The following is a 20,920-nucleotide window of genomic DNA, read 5'->3' as shown; positions in this document are numbered from 1 at the left end:
AGGCATATGCGTCCACAGATGGATGTAAACGATGGGGTTGCCATAAGTTTCTTCGTTTGCGCCGATTAAAAATCTGGCATTCGTGCTCCGACACGACATTGCGTGCCGCCAGCATCCCTCCTCGGTCGTCCCTTGTGGTCTGTAGGTCCACACACTGGAAAGCAGCGCGACATCCCCGATTTTCGCTCTCTGTGTTCAACTGCCGTTTCGGCACGAGCACAGAAACCGCGATTGACACATACCGTCTGAGAACGCCAAGGAAGCTTGTTCCAGTGCTGTCGGCGCTTCGCCGCCTCCCCTAGGGAAAACATCCATACATGTAGATATCTTGAATGAGTGTGTAAGCGCAGAAAGGCAGAGAGAAGTATGTTTGATTATCCGTAGAGAGACACGTGGACGTGGAGGAGACAAATGGGGAGAGGCGGGCCGAGTGGCAATCTCGCAGACGAGCGAGGGGACGGTCAACGGAACAGAGGAAAACCGGAAGCGAGGACCAAATGCGATGACTACGAGAACGGGCGGCCGCGGACTCCCCTACAGCTTCAGGGCGAGGCCGAGAGTAGAACCCGTCGAAAAAACGAGTCATTTCCGATCTGTCGAGCAGCTTTTGGGTTTGCTGTCGATACCCCCCTGTTGGGCGAAGGCCTTGGGGACGCCGAAAGACATGCCGCAGCCGCAACTCCGGGATGCGTTCGGGTTGGAGACCCTGACGAAAAGCAAAGGGAGGGAATTCCGCGAAAGAAACGCCTTCCGGTTTTTGCGCACTCCAGAAGAGAAAAACCAGAGAGACCGCGAACTCAGAAAACCTTGACGTCTGCGTCAGGTGAGAACACAGCGGCACGTCTGCTCGCTGTCTCTTTGCTTCTCCCAGGCATCGATTCAGACACCCGTAAATCTCAAGGAGCAGAGCGTGGGACGGCAGACGTAGCAGTGAGACGCGGGTGTACTCTTCTTGCCTCTTCTGTTTCGCAGAATTCGAGGCTGTGTGACAGAGTCGGCATCAAATGGAGCGTCCCAGCGTGGGCTTCAGAGTGAAAGCCGCTGGACACAACCGCGCCTCTGTTCTGTCATGGAGTGAGCACCGCGAGGAGCCGCCATCGCGCGATTCAAATCGGTTTCGGTTCTTTCCGAGACACTTTCTGTCTCTCCCGTTTCCCACCCTTCCTCGTGCACGCGTATTCTACAACACTGTCAGCTCGCGAGCCCCCGAATCTCAAGAGTGCGATTCGCGGCTGCTTTTTTAACTCGGGCGGGTGCATTTTAAGGCAAGTGGTGTCCAGCGGACATTGTCAAAGCCAGCATTTGTACACCTTGCGAAGATCACTCTGGTCACCTCCGTTTGTGTGTCTCGAAATATCTATCTGAGCGCATGGGCGATCCTTGTCGCACTGCACTACCAGTTGAGGCGTGGAACCTGTCCTGTGTGCTCCTTACCATCACTGCTGTCTCAATCGATCGCACCTCCACGGTGTTTTTCCAGCATGTTTCGTGGACCGATTCAGGATCGTTAGGTCTAGTTGTTATGTGGAGACCCCGAGTTCGATACGAGTTTGCATGCGGTTTTTGTCGAACAAAAAGCGTCACCGTGGAGCTCGGGTGAGGCTCCAGGCCCTACCTGAAGCCGCCTCCAATCAGGTCGTCGGCGTAGTCCAGCTTGGTGCCGATCACGTACAGGAGCGACTGAGGATCGACGACGATTGAAAAACCTCCGGCCTCCTCGAAGTCTTCACGGTGGTCACTGGGAGCGGCGCTGGCCTGGCAGAGGGGCAAGAAGGCGGGAGGACCGCAGAAACGTTTCCGATTCACGTGTGCAAATGGCTGCTGCGTCAGCTGTTTCCCGGGATTCGTCCAAAAGCGGACCTCTCGGGCTGAGGTCGGTTTTCCGAACTTCCTGCGGCCTTTCCGCCCCCTCAGCCACCCGCACGCTCTTCTCGAGAGACACTGTCTCGGCTCCTGTGTTTCTCGGGTGTTTCGCGCGCATCGGATTTTTCGCGCGCATCGCGAGAGCCACGCAGCGCGTTTGAGGGCCAGCGCACAAACGCTGCACACTCTTTCTGGTGGCCGCGGCGCGAATGTATCGCGTCCCCGCTGTTTTTCGGTCCAGGAAAGGCACAGGCAAACCCCACGGACGTCTCTTACCTCATCGACGATGTCCAACGCATAGGAGAGACCGCTGCATCCGCCCGATCGCACTCCCAAACGAATGACAAAAGGCCGGTCGGTCCCTGCGCCTTCTTTGCGCTTCCGCTTCAGCTCCTGGGTTTGGACGCAGGCAGACAGAGAACGGGGCTCTCGCAGGCGCTTCCAAGAGCAAGCAAGCGATGCTGAGTTCACGCCGACAAACTGGAAGAAACTGCCGACACAGCCTCCGGAAGGGTACAGAGACGTTCCAGCGGGGGCTCGGTGAGCGCCTGCTGGACCGAGAGCAACAGACGCGGCGAGACACACACGCACACAAAAACGGGCGGAGAAAAAAGGAGATCCTTTCTGGCTCTCCTCTCTAACGGTTGTTCGAGATTGGGGGACGTGTTCGCAACGACGCAAAAACAGCCCCGGCTCTTTGGGCGGTGTGCTCCGCTCTCTCCTTACCTCGATGCGGGCGAGCGCCTTCGGCGTTACCTTGACGAGTTTCCCCCTCGCCTCGCCTTCCTCCGGAGAAGGTGAGGAAAGAGAAGAGAGCGAGGGAAGCGCAGTGGAAATGAAGGAGACCAGCGACGAAGGGAAACGTTGCGGAGAGAACGAGGAGAGGCGTGAGCACGGCGGAGACGACGCACAGAGGAGAGAAGGAAAAGGAAAGAGCAGATTGGCACGGAGAGAAACACGCTCTTTCCGCTCTCCGAGGAAAGACGCGACGCGCGAGCGAGGTGACGAAGAGAAGAGGGAAAGGCCAGAAAACAACGAGGAAGAAGAAAAGCAGGAAGGAAGAGGACGAGAACCCGGCATGGATGCGTAAGATGACGAAGGGTTCGTGCCGCCGAAACGAAATGCAGGAGAGACTGGAACGGATCGCCAGGATGCTGACCCGCTGGAACGGAGATGAGGATGCATGTGGAGCTTCAGCGGAGACTGGACGAACGCCGAGCGGCAAAGAAGAGACGAATGGCGAACGGCCAGTGGCGTCGATGCCAGTGCAGAGCCAAAGAGAGGTAGGAAGAGCACAGCGAGGAAACGAAACAGGAACGGGAAGCGAACGACACCTTTCCTGCGCACCACGGCCACGGTGCATGCACTTTTTGCATCGCTACCGGCGGATGAAGAGCACGAGGCGAAACCCCGAACTCCAGAAAAGAGGGAATTTCGAATGTGGAAAGGACTCGAAAGCTGCGACCGATCCGCTCTTCTTTTTGGCGAAGGCCGTGCAGTCGCAGAGCGGGAAGGCCCGCAGTGGCGCGCGAAGGTGTCAGCCGTTCTTCGTTGTCTCCTTAGGGACTGGAAAGCCATCGCCCCTGGCGATGAGGAACGAGGTGAGGGAGAGACACGAGAAACACACGAGGGCGGCGAGAAAGAACAAGGGAGATGAGCAGGGAAGGACAAGGGGGGGGAACGCACAGGACGAGACGCCGCCGGCGACGGGAACGCGTTGGAGGGGCAGGAAGAAGAGACAGCGTAAGGAGAAGCGGAGGAGCGGGCAGAATGGGAAGCGGCAGAGAGAGAAGAGGCTGCGGAGGAAACGAAACAGCTCGAGAAGGCACTGGAAGCACACTTGATGTCGCCGGAGGTTGAAAGTCTTACTGGACGTTCAGAGACATCTCCGACTTTGAGCCGGGAAGTTCGTTCGGACCCGGCGAAGTTTCGGCCGGTCGTGGAAGAGCCCCGTCGCCTGCCAGGGTGTCTGTTGCCACTTCTGGGACGCTCTGGTGCACTCTGCTTGTGAGACAGAGAGCTGAAATCGCATGCACACGGTCGTTCGGCTAGAAACAGCGAGGCACGGGAGGGAGTTCGGTCGTGAACAGAGGGTGTGACGCCTCGCAAGGAAGAGCGGCCGCTCGGACGCACGCCGTGATTTTCCATGGTTTCTGCTGCCGTATTCTCCTTAACCGCTCCTCTCTCTCACTATCGCAAAAGCGCGCGGTTCAGCGGGTTCTCTTCCGTCTCTTCCAGATCTGCGCTCTCTCTCCGCGCGCGCGCGCATGCTGGCACCGCCTGCTGGTGAGAGACCGACAGAAGGACGAAAAAGACAGAAACGAGGTCCAGGAAATCTCGGAGAAGGGGCCAATGGGCAAGGACAGAAAGACGTACCGCGCCAAGGCAAGTGTGTGGGGAGTGGAAGACACAGACCCGACTCGGTTGCTACAGGAAGGCAACAGCGAAAAAACCTTGAGCGGGAAGACCCGCTCTGAAAACGGCGACAACCGTGCACCGGCCGAAGGCCTTTTTGCCAGGATTGGAGCAGACGGGGTTGCGAAGTCTGAAGGATCAAAAGTACAGGCACGGGAGGGAAAAAGAGAAAGCGGGAGGCTAACGCCAGATGAAAAAAGAGGGGAAAGCTGGAACGAAGATATCCGCAGAGGAAGACGCAATGACAGCCGCACATGCACACGAGACGCTGAGATTCCGTGCATGCAACGAGGACCCGACGTGGGTCAGCAGAGTGTCGGCGTGTGTATAGCCCTGGCTAGAGAAGTCGCTTGAGGAGACACACATACAGAACGGGAGACAGGAATGCCCGTCTTAGAGAAACATACGCGGCCGAATAAAGTCCAACCGAGCCAGAAATACAGTCTGACGCGAACAAGACCCGGGTCAACAAGTCCGTACGTTTTCTTGAGGAAAGGGCGATTTGGGGAAGGACAGAACGCGTAAATATAGATCAGCGTTAAAAGCCTGCGGAACACACGCCGATCTGCTCGTCGGAACTTCTCGAGTCTGATGTACTTTTCCTGGCACACTTCCCTCTCAGTAGTAGGCACGAAATCGTCCGCCTGAAGCTGTTTCGTCTAGCCAATTCTTGTCACGAGAACAGGAACGCTTCAGCCACAAGAAAACGGTGCGGGTGGTCTTCGTAGACTATGATTGTTAGGAAGACAGTCTACTGCTTTTGGAAAGTGAAAGGAGAGACGACACTGAACACGCGAAAATCCTCAGAGAGGGAAATGTAACACATGCACCAGGTTGCGAACGTGAAGAGGCAAGTGTGTGACTCGCAGACTGTAAAGGACACCGGGAACAGAACACGGTGTGCCCCGGAGAAAAATAATTCTGAGAGGTCGACTTTTACTGTCCGTGCTGCCGCCTGCGTTTTTTTTTGCTCTCGTTGTTAAACTCCAACCTTGCGGCCGAGAACCCCGATGGAAGATCGTGCTGATGGAATTGCACGTCCCCGGTCCTTCCGTACTTGACGCGCGGCAAACAGCCGAATTCACGGGCCTGAAATGTTGTTTTCCCTCCCTTTCCCCCAACAGATTAAAAAGTCCACTTTCGACGCCGTTTGGTGTCCCCTGACCTACACGGCCCCGTCGGATGGAGCCTCACCGACTGGAGCCCATGACGCGGTGTACATCTCTTTCCTGTTCGGTCAAAGCGGACGACAATTCAAATCACAGTAAGGAGAAAAGTGCAGTGTCCTTCGCGACCGAATGCGTTGCAAACAACTTACAACCGACGACCAGGGAGAAATCACGCATTCCAGCTGTCCACGCTGGACTATCCACGATGTCCCGTTCCATTTTGAACCGGCAGTCCTGGGTGCACTTCCGAGTGTGTGTTGGAACCCAGCGATCCTGAAAGCCCCGCAGTTTTATTCTTTCCGTTCTTTTCTCTCTGAGAGGAAAGAGCTTCGTGCGGTTTTTTTGCTGGGGAAGAAATGGACGGAAAAACAAGAACGGAGTAGAAACGAGTGCCCCCAGGGACCGATCCTGACGAGGAACGACTTGTGCACTGAAGTTCCCTCCCACAGCAATGTGATTGCTCACATTTCTGTGATGGTTCAAATGGTTAGAAAATCGAGGTTTTCCCAAGAAAACCTCAGGAGGAAAATGTAATTCAAAAGGAGCGGAACTGTGTCCGCAAAGCATGCGAGACCTCTCAGTTTCTTGACACACACGAAACGGTTTTCGAGGATCACGGCGTTGTTCCTTTTGGGAACTTCCTTTTCAGTCTTGCATCTTCTCTCTTACGAAAAGGACGCAGAAAAGAGGGCACTCCGTCAGCGGGGTGCCGACTGGGTGCGCATCGTAGTGCCTCGTGTCCACATGTTCCTCTGCTGAACACCTGTGCTACTGTCAAACCACTCACTTGACATATATACCTTACGTACACGTATCTAAAGCGGCGTAGATACACGCACCAAATTGCTTTATAACATCAGCCGGCTCTTCCAAAGTTTTTGCCGTGTCCAGTTTCCTTTCCTCCACTGTGTACTTTCTCACGCACTGGGAACGCCTCCAGAGCGACACTAAACACAGCAGTTTGCGCCTCATTCGAGCGCATACCATACACACTGGCCAACGGACTCTGCTCCTGTCTCCGTTTCGTTCTCTCGATCTAGCCACCGTCTGCGTGCTTGATCTGTCGTATCCAGCAGTCGCCTCCGGCAAATTGAGTTTCGGACAGAGAAGGTCAGCTGTCCTTGCATCCAGTATTCCGCTACCCTCCTGTCTCCCCGCAGCTGATCGCCTTTCACTCCGATTGCCATCAGTTCCTCAACCTGTCTCCCATGTGTGTCGCTTCTGCCGCGCATTCTCTGATGCCCCCGAATCCTGCGTGCAATCCGCGGCGAGCCTTGCACTCCCCGACCGTGCCTCTGTCGAGGCTGCCTCCTTGTCGGCCTTTCCCTCCGTTTTTTCCCCATCTTTGTCCTGGTTCCTCGTTCCTCACCGGCTCGTCGAGGCTACGGCTTCTTCCGATCCCCGACGCCCTCGTCTCTTCCTGAGTTTTGCTGCCCGTTCGCCGTTTCACGTTCCACGATCGACGACGGGCCGCCCACAACGTGCCCGACCGGCGTCCTCGTCGCTTAGTACGGCGCCTCGTTCGCAGGGGAGAGGCGAATTTCTCTCCTTGCTTCGGCGGGTGCTTCAGAGTTTCTCTTCTTCGGAGTCAGTCGCTTTCGTTTTGCTGCTCTCTTGCGACTCGTTGTCCGACTGGCGCTCCGGATGCAGGAAGTCGCCCCAGTCCATCTCGTCAAGATCGTCATCGATCGTTTTCTCGATGTCTCGGCTTTCTTGTCGCGTCGCAGCAAAGTGTTGCTGGCGCTGGGCAGGGGTGACCGTAACCTGCGCGAACTGGGACTGTCGCCACGCCATCAGTTTGTCTCGCTGACGTCTCCTCTGTGCACGCCTCCGCAAACGCTCCTGGACAGTCGACAGTTTCTTCCCTGCATCGCGTTTACGTCGCTCTTGCTCAACCGTTTGGTGGTACTGCGCCGCAGCTTGTGCGAGTTCTTTGAAGTAGTCTGGAGGCGGAACTGAGTCGGCCGCCTTTTTCTTGTCACTCTCCTTCTTCCGTTCGAGCAACACGTTGAACTGTCGCCGCGTCTTGGAAATCTTGCGAATCTTCTCTTTCTCAATCTCATCTACCAACTCATCAACGGCTGCGAAGGCAAAGCAGAAACAAATGGGAGAAGCTCGAGGCCCACGGAAAGGCGAAAGGTAACGCGCCGCTCTTCTCGTGCCGCAGAGAACCAAAGATCCAGGCAACGCACGTCTGAAAAGCCGAGGAGCAAGCTGTGCGTGAAAGCGGCACGCGACTTCCTCGTGTTTGTAGCCGCAAGCAGAAAACCGGCGGCATGGGAATCCAGGAGAGCACCCGTGTTCCAAGGCCGACGCAGAGGCCAAAACCGACGCTGAAGGAGACGCCCCGTCTCCTCCCAAGAGACACAGGAAAACGACCGGAGCCACCGAAGGCGCGCTTCCCCGTCGGTCTCAAGAAAACGCAGGGACAGCCTGGATCACTTGAGAGCCGTAGAAACTTCGGTGACTCCACGACAAGCTCCGACTGACTCGAACAGCCGGTGCGAACGATTCACGCAAAAGCAAACAGGGACCAGCGAGGCGCACGCAGGACTGCAGAGGAACGAAGACGCAGGCACGACGCCTCGGTGTCTCCGCGTTGTCGCGTGACGTCGGAGCATACCTGTCTTTATGCGTGGAATGACTTTCTTCTTGGTCCCGTGAATTATCGCTTCCGCTAGGTATTCCTCCTCATCTTCTTCTTCGGGTTCTTCCTCCTCTTCATACTCGACGTCCTCCTGCACAGAGAGAGGCAGGAGCAAGAAATCCTCAACATCAACAGTCGCCGCCTCTCGGCTTTTCTTGAGGGCCGTTTGGGAGCGAGAAACGCGATGCAGCGGCGAGAAGCCGTTCTGGGCCGTGAGCCAGGTTGGTACAGGCTTGGGGAATCCAATCACGTAGCTCGTAGAACGCATACGCGAGTACAGATGCACACACACAGACTTTTTTTTACGCATGGATAGACTTGTCTCCACAAAAAACGCCAGTCAAGAGCCCTGCACATCGTAAACTCGCTGGAGTTGCTGAGTGTACCCGTTTGTCCAGATGCATAAAAAGCTCGGATGTGGCGCACGCGTCGGCACCGAGGTACACATTGAGAATGTGCTACGGGCGCGCAGCACCAGTCGCACAAATGTATTTACAGCGCGGGTCTCTTGCAGGGGAAGAGGTCTCTACGGATAACAGACAACTACCCTACAGTCGCGCGCTACACAGGGGGGCAACGGCGACTTCAAACGCAAGGCATCCACCCCTGCAGTTGCTGCCTGAGGGAACGGAACGATTTACATGTTTTTTGAGAAGCCACGAACGTAAAGGTGACTTGGATCTCTGGTCACAGGGACCCGAAAACTTCTCCGTCGTCCTGTGTGGAGAAGACGGGGCAGAACCAGGACAGATTCCAAGGTGGTTTTTTCTCCAAAGACTGTTCCTCTCGTATATATTTCGCTGCTTTCCTTCTCCAGTGTCTCCTACCATGTTCAATTTGGCCGCGAGCCTTTCGAAAAGCGGTCCCATCGGGCCTGCAAATACACCGGACTTGGCTGGGGCGGCGGACTGCGGCGGCGGCGGCGCGCTTTTTGGCTTCTCCGCTGGACGCTGTGGCGGAGCCGGGTGGGCTGCAGGCTTGGCCGTTCCCTGCTTGCTCACTGCGGCAGCGGGAGAGGGTGTCGGTGCTGGCTTCTCCGGTTTCTTCTCTTTTTGACCGTCCAGCGCTGCAAAGACCTCCATCCAGTTGTCCGCTGCTAGGGCTCCCAGCTCCTCTGTCGGGTTTTCTTCGGCAAGGATATCCTCCTCAGACGATTTCTCTCCATTGCTCTTGTCTCCTTCGGCGGGATCCTTTTCTTTGGGGAGCGCCGCGTCGACGCTGTCTTCTGCCGAGGCCTCGAGAGGCAGCAGCGCGACGAAGCAGGCTCCGATGAAGGTAGCCGCCAAGAAGAGCCGTTTTCGGCTCGCGGTTCCTGCAAAGCCGTTCATGACGCAAGCTGGTTTGGCCTCAGCTCCGGAAGGAAGTGTCCGCCCAACGAGAAAGCCGGGGGTGAGGTGAGTAGCAGGGATCGGAAATGGCCAATGGATTCAAACGGAAATGACAAAGGGTGGAAGGAACGAGGCCACAGACGGCCAACAACTCGAAAAAAGACAACGAAACAACATACAAGGTTTCGCGACTTGACAGATGCCGAGCGCGAACAAGTGCCGGCGAGATAGATGGTGGGGTGTATTGGGAAGCACGTCTCGATGTCGACCACCCCAGATCCGGAAGAAACTCTCTTTCGCTCAAGGCAGATAAAAGAGTACTACGGTGTCGTGGCGGGTTGTCGACAGGTTCAAGAGAAACCCCAACCCCAAGTCTCGCGGGCCACCGACTGACCCAACCGCGCCGCTGCAACTTTGCTCCCGACTGCGGTTCGCATGCTCGTGGCCCTTGCACGGCTCGACTGCTTCTCAAACAACCCCCCGGAGACTGCGCAGTTTTCACCGAGGAACGCGAGTTCTTTTAGGGTCGTTTTCGGGTTCGGGAGGCTTTTGGTTCTCTACGTGGGGGAACTCAATTCACGGAAAAAGGCAACGTCCGTAAACAAAAACCCGAGAGGGAACCGCTACTCCGGGGCACGGGGCCCGCGCGGCAAGCCTTCCTGGAGGAGAGTCATCTTGGGGGGGGAGACTGCGTGCAATCGACGATGCAACGAGCCGGTCGCCCCTTGTCGGTGCAAAGAGATTGCACGGCGTCTGGCGTGCCAAAGTGAAAGAGAGAGAGAGAAAAGGAGAGCTGCAGTATGTCATCCTGTTCGGCAAACAAGGCTTCGCTTTGACTGTCTCCGCCGTTCCTGGAGGACTCCCTGTTAAGCAAAGACACATGGTGTTTTTTCAAAGGTCGCACTCCTACGCTACCCCTTGCGCAAAGCACGAGAGGATGTACACCGAGCAGCTTGCCACAGCATCGCGATTGAGGCACGATCCTGCATGCACGTTTTCCCGATTCTGAAGCGAATGTACGGTTTCCGCCTGCGTGCTTGACGCTGCGTCCTCTAGGAAAGCTGAAGGTGCAAAAATGTGTGCCCGTGTCTTTCCCGGAACAAACGGCTGGCTCGAAGAGATGCTGCCGTTGGAGGCAGCGAGTCGATGCTGCTTCGCCAATGGCAACGAAGATGCTAGAAACGTAGTGCTCTGCAAACCAAAATATTAGTAGGCTGCCTTGTCTTGGTCGCGCGCCTTGTGAAGAATGGAGCGAAACGCCTCTCTTTTCGTTCCCCTGTACTTGTGGAACCGTTGGAGGCAACTCTCGCTTCCCTGCAGCGCGTTTCCCTGCTACTGCTCGTGGCGAAAAGAGTGTGTGTAGAAAGCTGTCTCAGGGCTAGGATGAGGAAGGAACCTTCGCCGCTCCGAGATTCTGAACTTCTCTCATCTTGCAAATTCCGTGACAAGACGATTTTAGGGGCGACGAAGCCAGCAGTCACTCAGCTTATCTCCCGTGTTGTATCCAGGCCCTGCACAGTCCTTGAATACCCCTCAATACTCTCTTGCTCGGCGTCCCACAGAAAGTTAGTGTTGAAAGTTTTGCTGCGCCAGTTTTTACTGTGACGCAAGGCAACAAACACGGGGTTGATGCACATAAGAGGCCTTCCTACAACAAGCGCTATCGCTTGAGGTCGTGTCTGTATTCTTGTGTCGGCACGGTCGATATGACGTCGTCCCGTCCACGCACAAGTCCCATCCTTATTCGAAGAACAAGGTAAAACAAGGGAGACGGCTCTTGATTGTCATCTTGTGGCAGCAGGCATTTGTTTCCTTAGAAAGTTTGGGCCCAGTTATCTCTTGGTTCCTAGGAACGGCGAGACCGGGTCTTGGACGCAACTCTGCCGCAGCGAGTGAAGAGCAAGATGCTTTTTGGATCAAATTGGTCCAGGCATTTACAGGAGAGATCGAAAAGCAAGGAACGGTTCCTCCCGTATCGTGGCTGTAGTCAGGTGTTAGAGGCACAAGGCCTCGCGAGAAAATGTATTAGCTGCCCTCTTGGCAATTCTTTTTCGTTTTTCAACGCGGCTAGCTAAGACGCGCGTGCTCTTGCCATGTTGACGAGACTTTAGACAGGCAGCTTGATCAGGAAACGGCTGTTTTTAGCGCGCTCCATCGTAGTCAGCAATCTCAAGCGATTCAGTCATGTGGCAAACTCTAGCACCAGGAGCAGTTCTTTTTTGTCACATTTTGTCAGTCTGGACGAACCTATGGTTCACCCAGTCGTCTCGTGTTTGAGGGGCCTAGTGCTTGATTCATCAAGCAACTATATCTGCGAACCCGATTGTTGGACCGACAAGGGAGTCTGTAAAATTCAGCTCCTGACCGTGTGAACCTTCGCCTTTTTACAGCAGGATGGCGGAATTTCAGAAGACACACCGTCTGAGTCGCCGGTCTGTGACTGTTCAACGGCGCCTTCGTTTCTGGGCCATTTTTTTGGTGTGCGCCGTTGTTACTGGCTGTGACGACGCCGCCTCGGCGTCTTCCTCCTCTAATTCTACGGCAGAACTGCTGACTGGGGACGCTGTTCCTCTGTCAACGGACGAGGGCGTCAACCCCAGCGAGGACGTCTGGGGGGTCAGGGGGAGCGGTTCACAAAATGCGTCACAGGCTGAGGAAGGAAATGGACACTCTAGGGACAAACAGTTGGGTGGATCCGATCGCGATTCGCTCGATGTGGCAACAAACAAAGGGAGTGACTTGTCTTCGAGCTCCGAACTATCCGGAGGGTCACGCGGCAATCAGGATGACGGCGACCTCTCTTCAAGTAACACACCAGATGCGGCTGGCAGCGTAGTGGATGTGCATCCTGAGAACGCCGTCCCCACCAAAGAAGCTGAAGCTGTGAGCAAGGCTCGTGAAACTACAGTCACGAAGAGACACAGGCTCCGTGGGCTGGCCGTCGGCGTTTACCCATGGGGAGCGACCGCAGCGGCATATGGAGCATACCTGAACTGGTACAGGACTGCCTACTTGCCGTGGTATTACACGACTTTCGGCGTGGCTGCAGCTGCACCAATACTCACGTCACCTGCTGTGTACGCCGCTTACTACCCAACTGTAGCAGCCCCCGTGGCAAATGTTCCGGTTCAAGCGGCATTGCCTGTCGTCCAACAAACGGCCGTTCCCGTCGGACAAGTCGGGGTCCTCCCGGTAGCACAGCAAGGGCCAGTCAATGCCGTCCAACCAGCCGTCGCTGTTACGCAGAGGTTGGCGGCTCCTGTCGTTCAGCAATCCGCAGTGCCTGTAGTTGCCGCGGGCGCAGCCAGCGTGGTACCCGTGGCTCTTCCTCAGGGGAATCGTGTCGCCGGCACGGCCCCTACGGAAGCACTACTAAGCCTCGAAGAGCCAGTGAATGAAAACCAACAGCAGACGGTCGCACCCGTTGCTCTCCTTACAGCACCTTCAGCCATTGATTACGGGAATGGCAGGGGCAGCCGCACCGCTTCGCGGTCTAGCGACGGTGTCGGGGGTCTAGGTTTGTCGAACTTCGCCGCGTTTTTGGCCAGACCCGATGGGACTCTGGCAGCAATTGGGGGGAACGGGACCTAAATAAATCTCCAGTGTGTGTGTATCTGACGTAGCATCTGTCGACGGAAAGTGTGTCTACTTGATGTACGAAAGTTATGTCTGCTGGATACAAGGCAACGGTGCGTCTGCGCCTGTCGTGCGGGAAACGCCGCGAAAATATGGCGTTGCGGTGGTGCTGCTGGGTTTTGAAGCAAGTATTCTGTCCCCTGCTCAGCGCCGTCAAAGCTGCCTAACTTTCCTGTCAGTCGCAACCTCGTGTACGCAGTACTGCGATCCCTGTCATCTTTTTGAACACCACGCCGGCTCTCTTTCGTGAGCGTTCAAATGAACTGCTGCTCTACATGCCTTCATTGCCATAGGAAATAGAATGAACCTGGCCGCCAAAAATCTGCAGCTCAGGAGCACACCCTGACGTTTTCGGTCACTCACAGTTGTCATCTGTGTAACGTTATTACTAGTGGAAATAACCGGCAGCCTTCAACGGCCGACAATCGTCACCTGAGCCAGGAACACTGCTGACGACGAACTCAACACCAGCCTGTCGCCGGGCATCCACGTACACTCGTGGGTATGCAGGTTGGAAGCTCAATGCATCACTGTTCCTGGCTGCATTTCTTTCCCATTCCGCACCGCGCCCCACTGGCCCAATGAACAGCCGCTAGGCCACCCGCTCGCCAGTCGCTTTTCCAGCTCGCCTGTTTCGCATCAGGATCACATGTTTTAACTCTGCGAGTCCCCTGCGTGGAGCTCACGCGCAGTACTATTCTAGTGAGTTGCCTTAGACGCCCAGTTCGATCTGCTCTCGCAAATAGCCTTGAACGAGGTGGTCCCTCCGTCTAGACTTGACTGTATTGTCCCCGCTCAGGTTAGCCCTGAAAACGGAAAACTCGCATGTCTCTGCGAGGGCAGCAAGCGAAAATAGCGTCCATACTTGCTATGGCATTTGGCGCACGACTGCAATGCACATGCAGCCCGCAGGCGCCCTCAGACATATCGAAATCACATTTTGGCGATAAGCTCAGAACCATGGTTTCTGCACAGCGCCCTCGGGACGTGAAGCGAGTATATGGAAAAGCACATGTTGACCCGGAGCTGCATCGTCCGCTGTCCTTTGAGGCATCGTCCGCTGTCCTTAGAGAACGGGCCAGTTTCTTCTGTCAGTCGTCTTATCCGATCCCGTGACACGACTGGCATGTGCCGTGGCACAGGACATCGAACACATTTTCCATTGAGCTCCCACCTAGACGCACATATTCGCGGCATCTCCTTGACCTGTCACCTAGCATTCACGTCGTCACACACGCAGGCCCGATTGCTTACATGTTTTTCATCTTTACATATCTCCGTGAAAACACCGGCTCACATCGCCACGGAAAGTTCGGCCCCGTGGAAAAGCACTTCGTTCTCTTTTCCAACGAGCTTAAAGTGTTTTAGAGGGGCCCTCATTTTCGAAAACTGGTGTCAAGCAGATAGGCACGAGAACCGTAGTTCGGTCTTTTCTCTCTGCATATCCTTGTGCTTGCATCCAGACGGCATCGGCAGCATTTCTCTTGAAAACGAGCCCCGTTTCTGCAGCCGAACCTCTCCTCTTCTCAATTCGCAGATTTCACCAAATGAACCAGAGCGAAAAAGAATGCCTTCACTTCGTTCAGTCCAGTAAACTCCGCGATCCCGTGGACGTGTACAGAAGGAATCCTATACACGCGCTGATTTACGACAACAGGTTGTAGGTTAGGCAGAGTCCTGATGCGAACGCGGTTGTGCAGGCCTGAGGCAAACGGGAACGCGCAAAACCCCCAAAAATCTTGCCGCTGGCTCCAGCCACTCGCGCCGAGCGTTCGAGAAAACGCCACGTAGAGAACGGGAATGGGCGAACTGTCGAAATGTTATGCGCGTCCTGACATGAAGAAGATGTACTGCAGTCCGCGTCTCCTTCTGTGCTAAAACAGGTGGGGTGTCCCCACTACAGAGACTGCCTGGCACCATTCTCCCTCTGACGCTGGAACGGTAACGCGCGGCTCCTCAAAAGGGCGGCTTCCAGATGTGTCGAAACACGACTTAAGTTACAAGCACGTCAGGAAATTCGCCTGCCTGCCGCCAGGCTACACGAAAGCCATTCCGTTCTCTTACCTTTCCCATTCATGGCTTCTACAATCTTCACGGCTTCATTTGTCACTGGACGGCCCGCTGCAAGAAACGCCTCCGCAATCACCGGAGTGCATGTCCAACTTTGGGGGTCCGCTGCCACGTACGCAGCGGCGATCCACGCCTGAATGTCGACAACGCCTGCAGCAGAAGGCAACAGAGAGAAACGGCAAGCGAACAAGCTGTGACTGTGTAACAGAATACGTAGAATACCCCTCCGTGTCCTTACTAACAACGACGGGCCAGCGATCGCTCTCGACAAGAAAAAGTGGCGAGAAAGAATCATCTCCACACCGGGTGACTGACGCACGTCGGTGGAGTTGGCCAAATGAGAGGCGACACACGATCTCGGAGTACGCCGGTCGTGCTTCGACTTCTAGAGTCTACAACGTAACCGGGGGACGGGAATGGGACTCGCGTCCCGCCGAGATTTTCCACGGAGGACGGAAAAGGATACAGATCACCGTAGACGGTTTCGCTCGCGGGGATACACAACGACCACGGCTGCGCAAGGGAACTCACCCCGCGCCACAATGACGCCACGTTTCACCAAGAGAGGCTCGTTTTTCTGTTGTTGCATGTCCGACTGCACCAGGGGTCGCACGGCTGCGAAGCGCTTTCTGACTTGGTCAAACAGGCCCCGACCGCTTAGCCAGTCGAGCAGCCCTGCAAAAGCAATATGAGCACAGATCGATGGAGCAGTGTTATCGGCATTGCAGCAGATCGACGGGTGTCTCTACACGAAAGCCCGACTACCATTTTTCCGTTGTCCAAAGCACCTGTGCGCTGGCGGTTGTTCCTTCCACAGAGCAGGGGCGTCTGATCCGAGAGAATACAGACATGCTGGAGTGAGCAGAGCTTTGTGGATGCGGCTTTACGATAGGACCACCAGTCAGATATGCCACATAGCCCTACACGAAGAAGCGTTCGGGAACAGACAAACGGCGAAACTCACTCTGACAAGGGTCCAGGTTGACAGTGTCACAAACGAGCGTCGAGTCTCGTAGCCTTTCTGGCAGACGAAGAACCACACTCTCGCCCGTGTTTCCGCCACCTAGAGATGGCCAAACGTCGTTACGGTCGTCATCTGCATCTGCATGCTCATTCACGGGGGATTCGATTGACGCGTGAACACCGTTTGGAGGCAAACTGAGAGCTTCAGCAGGCGACCGGGAAGAAGGTGCGCCATTGTTAGGAGACGGTTGGGAGGCCCGCAATGCCTCGCGAAGCGCCTTCGGCGTCGGTATGAAAGAGGCTAAGACGTGAAGGAACCGCACGATTTCCTCTGTTCCGAAGATAACCCGGGTCCCAATACCCAACGCGGGCAAGACCGCAAGACCAGCGGTACCAATGATCTGAAAAGAACAGAGGAAAGGACACACGGACACCGCAGGTCCATGTGCTACAAAGAAGGTGAGCACTGTGTTCTGGTATCCGTTTCCTAGGTTCGCCAAAGACACACGTGCGCTAGCCCAAGAGGCAATTCACCACCTCAGGCCTCCACGCGCCTTCACATACACCCACCGGGCATTAGCGTGTGCCGCGAAAACTTGGCAGCCATCCTTTGTTTTCGCACTTGGAACCGCAGAAGCCCATGCAGGCAACCTCCCGGGGCTGTTCCGGGCGTCGTCGGCATGCAAGAACCCGCTTTCAGACAGGGTGGATCTCGGCATTTTGTGCAAACCGTCTACTGTGAAATAACTTTCAGTCGAAAACAGACAGAGAGCAGGAAGCTAGCAATCTCGGGAAAAAAGTCGACGCCATTCACACTATCGTCACCATCGCCTATGGGTTCGTCAACAAGCTGCAGGAAACGATGTGGTGAAATGGCCATCACTAGCGTTAGTGCGGTCCAGCTCTGGAACGCGGTTTCCTTCCAGTGGCCTTGTACGGCAGAGCCCTAAGCCGTAAAGCGCGTTCCATACACTCTGAAACTTCATACCGGAGGAACATCTGCCTTGGCCGGGTCGCAGCTGTGAACCTTGATAACGTCGACGAAGCCGGTCTCAGCAAGAGTTTGCACGATCTGCTTCAGTTCTGGACAACCTTTGCTGCACGTCGCCGCTGTGTAAAGGTCTAAGGTTAAGCCCAGAGGATCCCACCAATGCTTCGGAACTGGATGCCCAATAGGCAGCTTCGCCTCTAGAGTCCGCCGCTGCGCCGCCTTCCCGGCTTTTCTGACCTTCTCGGCTGTTGGGGCGGCGTCGGCTTGGGCTGTCAACAGGTGCGCACGGCGCAGAAATGCACGCTGTTGTTCCAGCGCCATCCGCCGGGCTTTCACTACGAGGCGAGCGAGAAGAAACTCCTGGATCTCCTTGAACCCGAAGAAGAGCCGTTCCACACCTGTCTTGCGGTAGACGACCGACAGAATGGGTTCGCCGTCCGCAGCAAAATCTTCCTGGGGCTCCGCTGCCTTTGCTTCGCCGGCACCTTCTCGAGCCTCCGCAGACGCAGGGTTCGCCGCTTGCGTGGAATCCCCTGTCTCCGCCGGGTGCGCTTCGGTGTGTTGACGAGTCGCATCGCGAGCAGCCTCGCACTCCACGCGTTCCCGCCACTTGCGCATGCGGTAAGTGTGCTGAAGATGCTTGAGCAGAAAACTGTGGCTGGGATTCCTCAGATCCACGACCCTCGTCAGCCTGCAATGCAACATGTGCAGCAAGGTCACAGTATCGATAGCGGCTTGGACGATTCGGGTTTCTCTGGCGACGTGCCGCCCGCGCTCCGCTTCTTGATCTCCAGTTCTGGACGCCTGGTTAGGTTGCTTCGCATCGCCGAGGCCGCCGAGATTTTCCCCTCGAAGCTCTTGCGGAAGGTCCGCAGCGGCGAAGTGTTTCTCAGTTGCATCTCCTGCGCCAAGAAAAAGAACCAGCTCTTCGTCCTCCCCAGTACGATGATTGCACAAAAGTGTCCCCCACGACCCCACGCGATTTCCGCGGCTGGCCACGCGTCGAAGAGCTCCTACACGCCCCGCCCTCGCCGCTGCCAGTGTCCGGTTGAAGAACGCTGCGACGGGCGAGGCGAAGGCAGATTTTGGTACAGCCACAGCGGAAGAGTTCTGCGGCATCTGTCCTGCCGCGTTCCTCGTCGGGGTTCCAGACGGGTGGCGGCTTTGAGCTGGTGAGTCTGTGGCGGCGGCGCCTGTCGTGAAGAACGTGGAAAGTGAAGAAGCAACGCATAGCACAAGAGACAGCATGAGAAGCACTGCAGACGCGGAACGCGAAGAGGAGGACAAAAGATGTGCGCCAGGCTTTCTTCCGGAGTTGAACCGCACGGGGTTGTCGCCAGGAGTCCGAGAACAACTGCAGGCGGAAACAGAAAAAACGGGAGGCAACCCAAGGCTCGAGGATCGATTGCCCGCGACGGCATCGGCCAGTGGACCTTCGCCTCTCGCCCCTGTCGGGCTCGGGGCGGCCATTTGCCTCATTGTTACTTCCAAATGAAGGATCTAATATGGAATGAAACTCCCTCTGCGAGCGCTTTAGCTTGGAGAGAGCGACTGTTTCTCAGCCACAGCTTCGTCGCACATTTCCGCCAGCCGTCCGGAACGGCAACAGCCTGGACCGACGACAGGGGGAAAAGCTCCTACGCCCAGTCTCTCCGGGAAGACAGGTCTGACGTGCGAGAGAAATCAGAAGTGTACATCGTACATTGGAAGACTGCGGAAGTCGAAGAAAGCCCGCAGTTACGACATTTTCGGAAAGTGCTCGCAACGTGAGCCGTGCATGCTCTGTCGCCCGTAGTCGTCTCTCATTATCTGACGAGAAAAAAGGGCGCTTTTGAATTCCAAGCGAAGAATCTTATGACATACGGCTTCGGTTTGATGGGGGCTTTCACACCCAGGTAACTACATGCCAGTCAAACGGTTCGTGGCGAAGCCAAGGACACGAACAGGACTGACCCGTAACACTCAACTGTTCAACTATCGCACAAATCAAATCAGCCGCAAATCGGTAGTACGGTGGACAACTGGGTACATGGCAACGCGACTTGCACTCTCCGTTGCCCGTCCCAAATTGCGGAGGAAGAAGTAAGGAAAAGATGGTAAATAATTGTGCTTGGGCTCGGGAGCCTCAAAAAGGTTCCTTCTCGCCACTCCACAAGTATGCGAGCCAAGTTCCACGATCCGCTATTTCCGGCAGTTTTCTCGGTCCCGGGCACACACCGGGTGACATCCGTAATGGCGCGGCGTGTGCGCGGCGAGGCCAAGCCTTTTCTTGAGCCGCCAGGCTTCTGTCGAGCCGCTTTCGCAACAGTTGAAGGCAGTGCGCCTTTGTGTGTGTAACGGCCTCTTCTCAATATGCCCGCTTTACGACTCTCGATTTTTTCACGACGTCCGTCGCGACATCCGGGATGCGCAGCTCAAACGCCGTAGAGACGACGGTCTCTCCCAAACAGGTTCGACTGCACAGCGTAGTGCCGTTAAAGATCCTGCAGGCTACGAGAGGCAATCAAACGGCTCGCTGCCTATTGCGGCAGTCAATCAGTGAGACGGGGACGACACTTCTCGTCGTCTTACGCTTAAACCTGGTGTGCATCGTCTTCTCTTCACCGTCGGGCTGTGACGCGACACTGCCTGTTCACCGCTCGGCAGCATTTTACGGCTTCGCCAGCAGCCGCCAGAGCCGTCAAACGCGGAAGCTGCTGTGTGTGGCGGCAGGTCGGTCCACTGTGAGCCGCTGTCGCGGGGCACAAATGCCACAGCCCGCTCTGGGGGTTTTGCTGTTTCCGTGAATCCAGATTTCTTCCGGTTTATACGTTTCTTCCTCGACAGGGAACCGTCAGCGACCGCAGCCTGCCAGGAAGCGGCGTGGGTCCCGGCGGACATGGCAGGAGACGGAGGCTGACAGATTTTGCGGATACGGGCCGACCCTTATCCGAACACTCCGTGAACGGGATTGATGTCTTCATCGAGTGTCCCCCCTGGCAAGACGTTTCAGAGCAGTCCGTTGTGACTAGCCGGAAATGGGTAACGGTTTTCCCCGCGGCCTTTTGCGGTGTGCGTGTCTATACGAACCGCCCCCGCGGAAATAGTAACCGGGGACTTCCCCACCTCCACCATCGCAATCGTCGGCGCGAAAAGCACAGCACCACACGAAGGCTAAACCAGGGACGATGCGGGGAGCGTACCACATAAAAAGAGCTCTTGACTGAGACGCGTGCCTCACGGAGGAAGGCTCTCGCGCAGCATCAGTTGTGCCAGCCTCAGCAGGCGCGTTGTCGTAGACCGGCCGACCGACTGCGTGTCGGCCCCATCGTGACACCACAGTTCTGACTCCTGGAAATCTGCCACGTGGCAGTCTTGCTCCCCAGTGAGCTCTGGTCTCGTCTCACGCGTGCATGCACATGTCTGTCCTCCATCGCTTCCTCCACTGCTGCTCAGGCGAAGAGCGTCGACAAAGTGTACAGCGAACTCGTCCAGTGGCGGACCTATTCTGTATGTCAGGCAGCGATGCATGCAGCGTTCTCCGCACATCTGCACTAAACGTGCACTACGCGACTCGGTGACGGGTAGAAGAAAGATCGGTTGCTCCACAGACGTCAGCGATAAACAGTGAATAGACGCGCTCTGCCCTAGCTGACACTCTCGCTCCCCACTCAGAGCGGGCCTCAGTAACGTCTGTGTCAGCGAGCTCCTGCATGCGCCGACGAACGGGGGCAATGCATCGCACATGTTTATTTTCCTGGTTATCCGCCACGGGAGCTGGAAATGTGAGAGGGTGGATGACGGTGCTGTTTCAGTTTCTCGCCTTCGAAGTCTTCATACGGGATTCCTTTTTCCTGAG

General features: G+C 56.1%; 4 protein-coding genes across 4 annotated transcripts; 1 reads left to right on the top strand and 3 right to left on the bottom strand.

The window, feature by feature from the left end:
- Positions 1 to 582: 582 nt before the first annotated feature.
- On the bottom strand, positions 583 to 2,943 carry NCLIV_006830 (putative HesB-like domain containing protein; the record flags this gene model as incomplete). The annotated part of the gene is made up of 4 exons (XM_003880194.1): positions 583 to 706; positions 1,616 to 1,755; positions 2,140 to 2,256; positions 2,590 to 2,943. The coding sequence occupies 4 exons, from the start codon at positions 2,941 to 2,943 to the stop codon at positions 583 to 585; spliced, it is 735 nt and encodes a 244-aa protein (XP_003880243.1).
- A 4,070-nt stretch (positions 2,944 to 7,013) lies between these two features.
- NCLIV_006820 (conserved hypothetical protein) lies at positions 7,014 to 9,422 on the bottom strand (the record flags this gene model as incomplete). Its single annotated transcript, XM_003880193.1, has 4 exons — positions 7,014 to 7,528; positions 8,071 to 8,185; positions 8,481 to 8,552; positions 8,922 to 9,422. The coding sequence occupies 4 exons, from the start codon at positions 9,420 to 9,422 to the stop codon at positions 7,014 to 7,016; spliced, it is 1,203 nt and encodes a 400-aa protein (XP_003880242.1).
- Positions 9,423 to 11,816: 2,394 nt separating this feature from the next.
- NCLIV_006810 (conserved hypothetical protein) lies at positions 11,817 to 13,013 on the top strand (the record flags this gene model as incomplete). The annotated part of the gene is made up of 1 exon (XM_003880192.1): positions 11,817 to 13,013. The coding sequence occupies one exon, from the start codon at positions 11,817 to 11,819 to the stop codon at positions 13,011 to 13,013; it is 1,197 nt and encodes a 398-aa protein (XP_003880241.1).
- A 1,571-nt stretch (positions 13,014 to 14,584) lies between these two features.
- On the bottom strand, positions 14,585 to 18,561 carry NCLIV_006800 (conserved hypothetical protein; the record flags this gene model as incomplete). The annotated part of the gene is made up of 5 exons (XM_003880191.1): positions 14,585 to 14,760; positions 15,123 to 15,278; positions 15,660 to 15,803; positions 16,093 to 16,492; positions 17,080 to 18,561. The coding sequence occupies 5 exons, from the start codon at positions 18,559 to 18,561 to the stop codon at positions 14,585 to 14,587; spliced, it is 2,358 nt and encodes a 785-aa protein (XP_003880240.1).
- Between the last annotated feature and the right edge of the window lie 2,359 nt (positions 18,562 to 20,920).

The sequence above is a fragment of the Neospora caninum genome, chromosome II, assembly GCF_000208865.1.
Source record: "Neospora caninum Liverpool complete genome, chromosome II".
Taxonomy (NCBI): Eukaryota; Apicomplexa; class Conoidasida; order Eucoccidiorida; family Sarcocystidae; genus Neospora; species Neospora caninum.
This window is presented reverse-complemented; position numbering and strand designations above follow the sequence as displayed.